This window comes from Mirounga angustirostris, unplaced genomic scaffold, assembly GCF_029215605.1.
Source record: "Mirounga angustirostris isolate CCGP_5_RB_7025 unplaced genomic scaffold, mMirAng1.0.hap1 SCAF_6, whole genome shotgun sequence".
In the NCBI taxonomy this organism is placed as follows: domain Eukaryota; kingdom Metazoa; phylum Chordata; class Mammalia; order Carnivora; family Phocidae; genus Mirounga; species Mirounga angustirostris.
Genome location: NW_026991714.1, coordinates 33,408,044 through 33,420,774, shown reverse-complemented (window position 1 = coordinate 33,420,774; position 12,731 = coordinate 33,408,044). Strand labels below are relative to the sequence as shown.

General features: G+C 38.3%; 1 protein-coding gene across 1 annotated transcript in view; it reads right to left on the bottom strand.

The window, feature by feature from the left end:
• Window positions 1-768: 768 nt before the first annotated feature.
• The window catches only part of CR2 (complement C3d receptor 2), a 31,067-nt gene continuing 19,104 nt past the window's right edge, over window positions 769-12,731 (bottom strand). Inside the window, exons 17-26 of the mRNA XM_045877126.2 lie at window positions 11,965-12,372; window positions 11,163-11,339; window positions 11,004-11,088; window positions 10,559-10,641; window positions 9,672-10,061; window positions 8,432-8,617; window positions 7,135-7,323; window positions 6,459-6,482; window positions 5,681-5,756; window positions 769-877 (exon numbers count right to left, since the gene is read on the bottom strand). Coding sequence (XP_045733082.1) covers window positions 784-877; window positions 5,681-5,756; window positions 6,459-6,482; window positions 7,135-7,323; window positions 8,432-8,617; window positions 9,672-10,061; window positions 10,559-10,641; window positions 11,004-11,088; window positions 11,163-11,339; window positions 11,965-12,372 — 1,712 coding nt within the window. The 3' untranslated portion in view covers window positions 769-783. The remainder of the gene's footprint in view (window positions 878-5,680; window positions 5,757-6,458; window positions 6,483-7,134; window positions 7,324-8,431; window positions 8,618-9,671; window positions 10,062-10,558; window positions 10,642-11,003; window positions 11,089-11,162; window positions 11,340-11,964; window positions 12,373-12,731) is intronic.

The window sequence follows — 12,731 nt, the reverse complement described above, 5'->3', positions numbered from 1 at the left end:
CTTCCCACCAGCCTTCTGGTAGCCACTCACAACTTCTTACCTAGATTATTGTGATAAAGTCCTCATTGGCTCCCTAGCTTCCACCTTTGGCTTCATATACTCAATTCTTCACACAGCAGTTAAGGTGATCATTCTCTTCTCTGCCTAAAACCCTCCATTTGGTTTCCATCTCAGAATACACACCAAGCTCATTACAATGACCTAGCATACTCTATATGATGAAGCTCCCCCTGCCCTCCCCTTACCTCTCTGACTTCATCCCTACCTCTTTCTCCCTTGGTCAGTCCATACTAGGCCACACTGGTCTCCTTGCTGTGTCTCCAACACAGCAGGCACACACCACCTTATGATCTCTGCACCTGCTTTTCTTTCTGGAATGTTCTTCCACCACCAATAAGGCTAGCTCCTTCCTTCATTCTAGTCTTTGCTCAAATGCCATTTTCTTAGTGAGAACTTCTCTTCCAACTACCATGCTCTAGCTCCTTTTTCTACTTTATTTCTCTTCAAAATATTTTTCTCATCTTCTTTTTTGTTTTATTCTTAATTATTATGATATGTATTTAGTATTTGTTGAATGGATGAATGAATTAAAAAAAAACAGGGGCATTAATTGGCAATATGAAGTAGATAAGTTAGCAATTTCTGTGCATGATTACTAAAGATGTGTGCAATAGAACCATACATATTTAGCACTGTGAAATTGATAAATATAAATTGAAGACATTTTGACATAGAAATGAATAAAAATATTTCAATTTCATTAGATACCAGTTTGTCTTCTGATTAGCTTGCTGGGTTGTATGGATCAATAGAATATACTTCCTGTGTTTCTAAATGAAGATCTCCTTCTTTAGGGATTTGATTTGTATAATAATTGCTAAATGGAAGAAGAAAAAAGTAAACTCTTTACTTATTGCCCATGACTACTACAAACATGTCACAGTTGTTTGTTTTCCATAATTCCCATTACATGATAAATACTTTTCATGAAGGATTCATTTTGTTGTCCTAAGTATCACATGAGATAATCACTATAACCCCTATTATTTGGAAAGGCCCATAAAAATAATTTACTAGGATGCCAAGTGTCCAAGTCAGAAGTTGATAGTAGGTAGCTTTACCTCAGATCTGAGACCTTCAATGACTTATAACCATGACCCTCAGTTTGAAAAATAAAAAGAAGCTTTTATTTTAGGATATGACCATAAATTTACCTTTTTTTGGGACAGTCTTCCAATCTAACATAAAGGGAAGTTTTTATATTTGATGTTAAATTCAGAATCCTTACATAGTCTTATAGCACTAAAAGCTTGAAATAATTTTTAAGAGGACAATTTTACTTTTATTCCTTGAAAGCCCATATGCTTGGGGTGCCTGGGTGGCTCATTCGTTAAGTATCTGCCTTCGGCTCAGGTCATGATCCCAGGGTCCTGGGATCGAGCCCCACATTGGGCTCTCTGCTCAGCGGGAAGCATGCTTCTCCCTCTCCCACTCCCCCTGCTTGTATTCCCTCTCTCACTGTGTCTCTCTCTGTCAAATAAATAAATACAATCTTTTTTTAAAAAAAGAAAGCCCATATGTTTTACTGTGCTTCTAAAACCACTTAGCCAAAATTAGCAAAAAACAATAAAATGAGATTACACTGTCACGTAGAACTCTGAAATAAGATATTACAAAATTACTGAATAAGGAAGATTTCTGCTAAAGGTACTTAGAGCATGTCACTCATACCATATTTAAGAGGTCAGCTTATAGGTATGTTGTAAGTGGTGTACATTAAGAGTGGTGTCTCTCAAATGTTTGGGTGGCTTTTAAAAATATTTTGTTACTTAGACAAAATTTCTAAGTGATTGATTACTCATCCATTTACAGAAATATTTAAGACAGCTCAAATGTCTATATCAACCATCAGAAAATAAATTGAAGTCAGTTACAAGTTGGAAATAAAATAAGTGAGTAAAGCTTAGAATGTAGCTTAACATACATGTTTGGTTTATATCAATGGAGGCTTAAATATAGTATTTGATATAAGCATATTCATAAACTTAATAATCTCTCAGGAACATCAAATTATTTGAGTTCATAGGCATTCCTAAAGTTTGCCAATTTTCCTACATGTGTAATCCTCTGAGAACAAACTCAGTAGCATGAAGGAAAGAGATAGAGACCACATTTTCTAAATTTCTAATAACTCAGCTAAAATTATCTTCTGACTTCCTGTGAGGAAAGCCATGTAAATGATATCCCTATTTTCTTTTCCTTAAGACCCTCTTCTCCCTTGAATTCTCCGAAACTCCTCTTTCCTAGTTCTCCTCCTACTTGCGATTATTTCTCCTCTCCTCCCTTTTAAGCATTACTGTCCTTCTGAGACCTGTTCTCACCCCTGTTCTTACCGTTTTTGTTCTTCTTGGTCCCAAGGCTTCAAATGTGAGTTAAATGTTGCCTGAGTCCAGGCCTCTCTCTTGAGTCTTACATTGTGGGTACCCCAAAGTAATAGGGCAGGACTGAATTTATATTTCTCCACAAAACTGCCCCTCTCCTCTTTTGGTGAACCACTGGATCCCCTCCACACAAGTCATTCCTTTCGCCCCTTCTCCCAGCATTTGGCAAGTCACTAAATCCTGGAGATCCTCTCTTCTTAATAGTGAAGATACCTCTCAATCCCCACCACTGCTGCTTTGGTTGAAAACCCAGTCTTGCCCGTCCTGATGAAAATGCCTATCTGAACATATTAACTTGCTCAAGATCCTACAGGATAACCCCCAACTCCTTGTCATGGCATGCAAAGCTTTTGATGATCTAGCCCCTGCCCATCTTTCTAGACTCCCCAGTGACTGTTAAATGAAAAATTAGTTCCAGGGGATGTGAAAGCATTATAGGAGCAAAAGAGTTCTGTGGTCCAATTAGTCTGGGGAACTCTGGTTAAAAAATAAAATTAAACAGGCTTTCTTTATTGTAGGACTTTAAATATGTTCTTGGTCGCTGTGACTCTTCATGGGAAAAATACAGCATGTAGTACTTCCCAGTGTTATTTGGTCATAGAACACCCTTTTTTCCTGAAGTCATTCACACAACGAGGGTTATGTGGTACATCTTCTGGTCCACACTACAGTGTAAAGTACATCACAACTGTAGACCCTTCTAAGACCCTTGTATTATAAGAACTACATAAGCAATTTGACACAACTGTGATTGCACCTGTGAACCGAGGTGCCCAGGTCTGGCGGGCTTAGAACAAATGCCTCAGGTTCACAGGTGCCATCATGACATAGTTTCAATATAACCCCTTCCTGTCCAGTGTCTACACCAGGTGTTTTACAACTATGAACAATGTACCAGATGGCACTGATGGCACGAGCCAGGTGACTTGGCATGTTAAAGTAATTTTACTGGTGAAAAAAAAAATAAAGTAATTTTGCTAGCATTTATGGGTGACATGTCTGGGGTGACATGACTTGGTCATCTCCCACTGGAAGTTACCTGAGACTTGGTAAGGCTTCACCTGATCATCTTCTCTAACACGAGCACGTGCAGAGATTCAAGAACCTGTGCACACAAAACATTCCCAGGCTGTTTCCTGATGGTCTCATTTGCTAAAATGGTATCCTTTGCACTTATCAGAATATTCTGACACAGGATTTATGGGTCAGAGGGGTCTTTTAGGCCATCCCTACACCTAAATCTATGTTACCCTCTCCTTCAGTCACCATCACACACAGTTATGTCAAATTGCTGACAGAGTTCCTATAATACCTGACAGAAAGACGAGCCTCAAACTGCTCCTTCCACTTGGAATGCCTTTTTCTCCTTGTCTACAAACTCTTGAGGCTTGCTTGAAAGATTTCCTTCACTATGAAATTTTTTTTCTGATCAAAATTCCCCATTACTTGACCACTTGCTTTGTGTACCCACCAAATATCACATAACCTACGATGGCAAAATTAGTTTATAGATTAAAATGTTGTGGGTTTTTTTAAAAGATTTTATTTATTTGACAGAGAGAGACACAGCGAGAGAGGGAACACAAGTAGGGGGAGTGGGAGAAGGAGAAGCAGGCTTCCCGCAGGGCAGGGAGCCCAATGTGGGACTCGATCCCAGGACCCTGGGATCATGACCTGAGCCGAAGGCAGATGCTTAACAACTGAGCCACCCAGGCGCCCCTATAGATTAAAATACTTAGAAAATTAATGTTAGGGGCGCCTGGGTGGCTCAGTCATTAAGTGTCTGCCTTCAGCTTGGGTCATAATCCCGGGATCCTGGGATCGAGCCATGTGTCAGGCTCCCTGCTCAGCGAGGAGCTTGCTTCTCCCTCTCCCTCTGCCCCTCCCCCTGCTTGTGCTCTCTCTCTCTGTCAAATAAATAAATAAATAATTTTAGAAAATTAATGTTAAAAAAGAAAAGTATATCTTATTTCTGAATAAAACATAACAAAACATAGAAACCTAGCAATATACTTAAGTAGTCATGAAAACAACAAACAAGTGAGAGAAAAGATTACTTCAACAAATAGAAAGGCCTTGGATGTTTCTGAATGGGAACACATTACAGAAAAGATGTCAGTTTCTCACAGACTAATCTATAGACTTAAATGCAGTCTCAACATATGTTTTTTGGAGATGCCAAAGGATCTAAAAATCACCTGGTAAGAACAAACAGAAGAGAATAGAAAGGAAAATCCTAAAAAATTATAGCAAAGGAATTCTTGACCTACCATATAATAGTAGAAAGCTATATTAATTAAACACAAAGTAATTTGTGATGGGAGGACAAATCAATACAGCAGGAAAAGAAGTCCAGAAACACAACATACCAAAATATATTAATTATTTGACATATGGTCAAGTTAGAACACACTTCCTGGAAAGTCATTTGGCAATATTGATTAGGCATCTTAAATGTTTATACTCTTACCCTTAGTAATTCTAGACATTTATGCTACAGAAATAAGTAAATGTGGAAAAAGGTTTATTCAAAGATGTCTCTTGTATCTTTATTTATTATCAAAATAAATGTGGAAGCAACCTAAAATTTCCATAATACAGAAATACATAGAACAATATACTATTACATAATTAAAAAGAAAACATAATATAAAGACACAAGAGACAAAAGCCAAATTAAAAAAATTAAAGCAGGGGACTATCATGTCAAAATTTCAGTTAAAAAGAGAAAAAGAGAAAGAATATAAGATCAGATAAGAATATACCAAAATATCTGCAGTTGTTACCACTAGGATTTTTAAAATTTTAATTTTCTAGATTTTTTAATATATATCATCTGAATAAACATCATTCAAATAAAATAAGTGCTTGATATTTTTTTTTTAAAGATTTTATTTATTTGACAGAGAGAGAGACAGCGAGAGCAGGAACACAAGCAGGGGGAGTGGGAGAGGGAGAAGCAGGTTTCCTGCCGAGCAGGGAGCCCGATGTGGGACTCAATCCCAGGACCCTGGGATCATGACCTGAGCTGAAGGCAGACCCTTAATGACTGAGCCACCCAGGCGCCCCTGTGCTTGATATTTTTTAAGTTCTCACAGAGAGGGCTTCCTTCTATATGGCACAAGATCTCTTACTCCACACTACAATGTTCTTGTCATATGACTTGTGCTTCTGAGTTTAGTTTCAGGCAAGAAGCCAAAACCTTTTGTACCCTTTGGTCAAGGATGCATTGAACTTACCGTTCTCTGTGTTTAAATATTGTGCATAAGGTGACACCAATCAAGAATACAAGAAGTACTGAACCTGCAGAAAGACCTAGAAAACAAAACAGCAAGTATCAAATGCCAGACAATTGTGACCTATATTGTTTTGAAGTAATTGTGGGGCTGTTCCTAGTGGTGGGGAAATTGTTATGGGACTTTATACTTATCCTTTGTTAGGCATAAAATGTTACATTCCTAAATAATCATACTTGGGCTTAATTTTTTTTCTGATTCAATCCAGTCCACCTTTAATCTAAAGCACCAAGCATTTGACCACAGGGCTCCAGTCAAGTTTCTGTCGAGCTTTTCTGTTTCTTTCAATTTTATTAATAATATTCTTGTTACTGGGGTGATATTAGGAGCTCAGGACACAAGGATCCCACGACTTGGCATAACAACATTTAATTCTCAGTTGGAAAATATATTTTGCTGTTGCAGAATAAGTCAGCCTATTTGATAGTACCAAATCATGCAAAAGATCAAAAGTTAATATAAACTCAATTTTCAATTGAAAAACTGGGCATAGTTGGCTTTTTAAATTATTTATTCAACTCTATCCAAAAGTGTCAGTTTGTAATATGAAGTACATATTAAAAGAGCTTTAAGACACCAAAAAGGATAATTTCCTAGGAGTTAAAGTGAAAAACAAAAATAACAGGCAGGATATAGGGCCTCAAATTCGATATATATATATATATATTTTTTTTAATAAAACATCATTAGAAATTTAATTCAAATATTTAAGAAAACTTACCACTAAGAAGAGGAGCAAGTGAAGCTAAGGAGAGTACAAAATCACAAAAATATTAGTCTAGTTGCATACTTCAGTGCAGCCCAAAGTCCCGTGGTAATATCCCCAAAGATAACACTCAGCTCCTTTCTCTCAAAATCTACTTAAAAAGATGTATTGGGACCCTGCATTGTATGCACTCTTCCTTCATTTTTTATGTAACAATTCACTGGATGTTTAAAAAAATAACACAGTAAGTTGGGGTAGTTCACGAATGAAAAAAGCCAATATACTCAACTTTGTAATCAGAGATTTCTCAGGTTAGAATGCAAGTAGTAAGTGTTACAACATGTTGTTCAACATACTTTTTGGAGGTCCCTGTCAAATTGGTTAAGTACTTATAAACCAAGATTCAGCAAGAGAAATCTCAGTAACAGCTCCTTTCAAAATGTAAGGTTGTTAGTTCTGCATCTTGTAGGTTGGTACTCCTCTCCCTTTATTTTCTTCTTTACTTCCCTCATCCTCAGAAAGTTCTGCTTTTTCTAGAATAGACCACTAACTTCAAATTCATCTGTTACTGTAGCACTGGTCACAGACCCACATCAATTTAAAACCTAGAAGTCCCTAACATTGATGGATACTCCTCACTCTTCTTCTCTCCAGTGAGACAAGTATGAGCACGGTAGCCTTTTGCTGTTACCTGGTGATTTGCAGACAGCCAGGGGCGGGTTCCATCCCTGATCATCCTGACACTGGCTCTGGGGACTGCCTTCCAGGGTATACCCCTCTTCACACTCCAAATTGACGATGGCACCATACTGATACATTTTCCCAGGCTCCAGCCCCTTCTGGATTCCATTCATATACTCTGGGGAGCTACAGTTTACCTCTGAAATGAAAGAAAGCTCATTGAAGCTGGGTCATACTTTAGCCTTTTCTCAAGGAAGTAGATACTGCCCTGAATGGAAAGGTTTATGAAACCAACTCGGTTCATTCTCAGTAAGGAAAGCCTCACTGTGAGAACACAAAAGAACATCTTAGGCAGAGTTTTTCTGTGTCAACCATCCATCTCAATTACCTCTAGGTAATTTAAGCCAGATTATTTTCCTTCTTTGAGCTTTAGTTTCTAAACTAATAGTGTTGGATAATTTTAATGGCCTCTTTGAGAAATGGTAAAGGCTGAATGGGTGATATTAAGAATTCTTAATGACTGTTTCATCTGTTCCACTGTTACTCTATAATTGTCCATACAGAACATACTTCCTCATTTCTCCTTTCATCTCACACCATAGGGGCAATAGCAGGAGGTTTGGGATTTGAATCATGACTCTAGGACTCCCCAGCTGTGTGACTTTGGGTCAGTTACAGATCTCTCCACTCTACCGAGACCTCATCTGTCATATAGGAATAATAATGGCACGAACTTCATCTGGTTCTCAGGAAGATTAATGAGATAACGCATGTAAGATGTTGTGTGCAGTTTCTGGCATTTAGTAAAAAGTGCTTGATAAATATTAGATATTAACTCACTCTTCCTATTTCATATGCATTGTTTATGTTAATGAAAATGAAATTCTGAAGCTTTTATAAAAAAATATATCCATAATTCCACCACCACTCAGAGGAAATATACTGACAAGATCATTGTGCTTTTTATCAGTATTTTGTCAAATGCACACTTATCATAACTACAACCACAGGTTAATTCAACCTGCACTTTAGTTGTTTAATTGGTATAAGTACTTCAATTTTCTATATTTAAAGGGCTACATAAGTGATCACTCCTCAGATAAGCTACACCCTAAGTCATTTTTTTTTTAATTTTGTGGTATTTAGACTAATTAATGTATTCATCCAATTGAATCAACCCAATGAAATGCATTTAATTAAATGAGCCAATTAATGCATTTATTTGGTTATTTTAAGTTGAAATACCTACTGAATATCTATTTCAGAGACATTTGAATAAAAAAACAGGAGAATAATAGACACCACACCTTGACAATAAGGGGCAGATTGGCTCCAGGTTCCCTCATGTGTGCAAAGAAGGAGTGCTTCTCCCACAAGCAGGTAGCCTTGGTCACAGCTGTACAGGATTGACATTCCAGGAGAAAATCGAACTATATCTCCACCAGTATGATTCCCGTTGGGTATCTTAAGTGGAGGTTGACATCCTAAGGAAGCTTAGACACCAATAAAAAAGGATCTTTAATTTAACACAAAGGAACATATAGCCAACACTATCTGTGGGTGACAGCAATACTGAAAGAAGGTAGGGAACAAGGCAACTAATTGGTATCAAGAAATACTCATTCTACCTAAACCAAGTAGCACTGGACAGAAATTTGCATTGCCTACATATATCATATGAGATCTGAAGAAATGTCAAAAGTAGCATAATGAAACATCAATGGTCGTGGCCCACGGTTGTAATCTATCAGGTAATAGTATTTTCTTTTCCCTTTAAATAGCGAAGGGGCTATAGTTTAAGGGTCTTACACTCCAATGCCTTCTGGAACCAGGAAGTAAAGCCACCAGATATGACAAATCAGAGAACATCTGTCCTAAAAATGGCAGCCATCACCTGGTTCAAGATACAGGTGTCTTTCAGGAAAGCAAAGGGGGTCCTCACTGTATTACACATTCACTGTTTATCTTGGGCTGTGCAGATGGGTTTCACTTAGGATGAGACTACTGTGCTAGCCAAAGAAAACCATTCTGGTGAGCTGAATTCAGTTCTTGGGGCACCGACTGGCAGCCTCTGTTGTAGATAGTTACTGACAGGAATAAAACTGCTGAATGATAACTATAATGACAAGAAAGACAATTTGATGGGTTTGAAGGGCAACATTCATCTCCACAAACCCAAAGTTCTCTTTCTGGCTGGTTTCACAGCCTTAAATATCAAATTATCAAGCAATATTATTGCCAAACACTTGCCCTCCCAAAAAGTATGTGTGTTTTTTTTAAATTATAAATTAGTAAAAAGAATAAATTTTAGAGACTCCATCAGTTTGGCAGTTAACCATTATCTTCTCATGTACTTTTGCTCAGCACACCTAGAAAGGGAAGGGATAAAAAAAATCAGAGGAGAAGACAAGGCAGGTATCTTGTAAAACAATGTGATTGCCGTCACTTTTACATGCTTTTCTGTAGTTTGAATGGTCAGTGCAATTTCAAAGCCCTTTTTCTTCATTCTGGGCAACACCCCATCCCTTATTCCTTAAAATATCTTACCCTTTTTGATACAAGTCGGTACACCTGGCACCCATTTATTGGTATGACACCTAATCACGTGACTGCCATTCATGATGAAGCCAGGATTGCAGGCGACATACACTGTGTCATTGTGGGAATATGAGGAACGAGTTTTGTTGAGCTTGTACCCATGTTTGACTTCTGGGCTAGGGCAGTGAATCACAGGTGGAGATTTTAAGCACTTTGGGGAAGGTCCAGTCCAAGATCCATGTCCTTCAGAATCACTTATGCATCGTATATTTTTCTCTCCCAGAAGAGAGAATCCTTGGTCACATTCATAAGAGACTTCATTTCCATATCGGAAGGGTCCTGCCATGACGCCCCTGGGCCTTCCATGGTCAATCATGGGTGGAGGCTGACAGTGAATTACTGCAGAAGAGATTTAGGAAATTCTGCTTCAGCTAGCACACCAAGGTGGACAGTCTTCAGTCAGGCACAAAGGAAACTAGGCAACTGCTCGTACTGCACGTAACCATACAAGAATTTAGATTTTTAGAACCCAGGTGATGTTTCCTTTAAAACAGCATTATTAAATTCTCTATGTGAGTAATACATACTCATTCCAAAAAAATTCAGAAAACAAAGTATTATGAGAGGAATAAATATAGCTATGTTCCCATAAACTAGAAATAAAGGCCATATATATGGTTTTTTCTTAAATCTTGAGCAGATATATAGCAAATACTCAGTTCCTACTTGACCACTTTTTTCCCCAATGCCAGCGCTGACCAAACACGGAAAGATTTGTCTTATGTACAATGAGACAGAACACATAGACTATTGAGGTAGTTATAAGGCTAGTTCTTCAGTGGCCTTCCCTCTCTAACCCCTTACTACCCCAATGACAGTTTTTTTTTCTAACTTACCTTTACAAAGTGGAATCTTTTGGAACCAAACCCTATTCTCAGCATCTTGACACTTCTGATAAGTATGTCCTGTCAACCGGTACCTAGAGAGAGATTGTAATGCATTTCCTCTTCCCAGTATCACATCTCTGCAACCTAGCTTCCTCAAACCACAAATACAGGGGCACTTCTAAATAAGAGCTTTGGCAGACAAGGAGCTAAAACTCTTGGCCCTCCAAGTAAGAAAACTACTTCAGACATAGAGTTTTCCACAGCAAAGTCATTTCCATGTCAAGTAAGGACTGAAAAGTCAGAGAGATGTTAGTTAGACCTTTGGAACCTCACATTCCCTGTGAGTGTGACAATGAGAGACCTCTAGAGGGAGTCACTAAGACAAGCTGAGGACAGAATTAATGCACAAAATGAGGTGGAGACCCCTTTTCAGAATGGACCATATTATACTCACCCATCTTGACAGGATGTATTGACTGGTATCACATGTGAATGAATGGGAGGCTCTTGAAAATCTCTCACAGGTTGACATGGTGCTTCTAGAAGAGCAAAATTTGAATTATTTATGCATGCCTGATATCACAGAGAAAAACAACTCTGCAACTGAAAGTACCTTCACACCGAGGGGGAGAAGGACTCCAATTTCCTGAAGGCATACAGTGAATGGATTTGTTTCCCACAAGCAAGTAGCCAGGGTCACAGGTGTAGTCTACAGTCATCCCAGAGACAAAGAGGACCCTATTTCCACCTGTATGCTGACCATGCTGGAGCCCAAAAGGTGGCTGGCAGCCTGAAGAGAAAACTCCCCACATAAATACCAACAAGAAAAAAAGAAATATATACTCAAGAACATTAAGTATACAACATTTGACAGCAGACAATCTGAAACTTTTAAGCCAAAAATTATGAAGCTGTAATTACTAAATGTTTTCTGCTCTTTCGCAGGAACCAGGCACCTTTAAAAAGGTCCTCTCGAAAACCAAGAAACAGACTTTTAACTATAGAGAACAAACTGATGGTTGCCAGAGGAGAGGTGGGTGGGGGATGGGTGAAATCCGTGATGAGGTTTAAGAAGGGCACTTGTGATGAGCATTGGGTGTTGTATGGAAATGTTGAATCACTAAATTCTACACCTAAAACTAATATTACACTGTATGTTAACTAAGTGGAATTTAAATAAAAACTTGAAAAAAAATAAAAAGTTCCTCTCATTATCTACCCTGAATATATCCCAGATCCAAGGGGGCATTTACATGAAGAACACATAAAAACACATAGGACATTCCATCACAGAATGAAGAAATGGGATAGTAATCTGTGCACCTTTGCCTTTTTCTACAACTCTAGTTTTGGGTTGGAGCTAATAAACAAGAATAAATAAGTAAATACCTCATTTTCCCCCATTGGGTCTTTACCTTTTTCACAAACCGGTATATCAGGATCCCAGGTGCTATCGGCTTTGCAACGAATCTGATGGCTGCCCTTCAAAATAAATCCATGATTACACTTGAATGTCACACTGTCATTGTAGAAATATGGGGCATCCTTGCCAGATATCTTGTATCCATTTGCAACCTGGGCAGGTGGACACTGAACAGCAGGGAGGAAAAGTTTACAGACAGGGGCAGGCCCACTCCAGGTGCCCCTCTCTTGGTCATTGCTTATACAACGGATGGTGCTCTCCCCAATGAGGTTGAATTCCACTCCGCTCTCTGGCCCAGGGTTGCATGTGTAAGTGACCGTGGTTCCATATAGAATATCTCCTGAGGAACTCCCTGTGTGTTTCCCATTGTAGATGGCAGGAGGTGGTGGGCAGATGATTTCTGGAGAGATGAGAATTTACTGTAGAATTTTGCTCCAGTATTAGACACCAAAGAAGAGAAAATGAAGAGACACCAAAGAAGAGAAGACGAAGCAACACCAAAGAAGAGAAATGAAGACACCAAAGAAGAGAAATGAAGCTGGTTATGAACCTGTTGTTATCAGGTTTCCTGGAAGATATGGATGAATTTTGATGATAAGAGTTAACATCAAAGCTCCTTATGTATGTAAAACTCGATTTAAACAGATATCCTAGCAAAGATTTTTCTAATGGAAATCTTTGTTAAAAGTGAACATGTTCATCAGTATCATATTGTGAGGCAGTGAAGTCTAGTAGTAAATTGGTAGTTAAAATCATTGT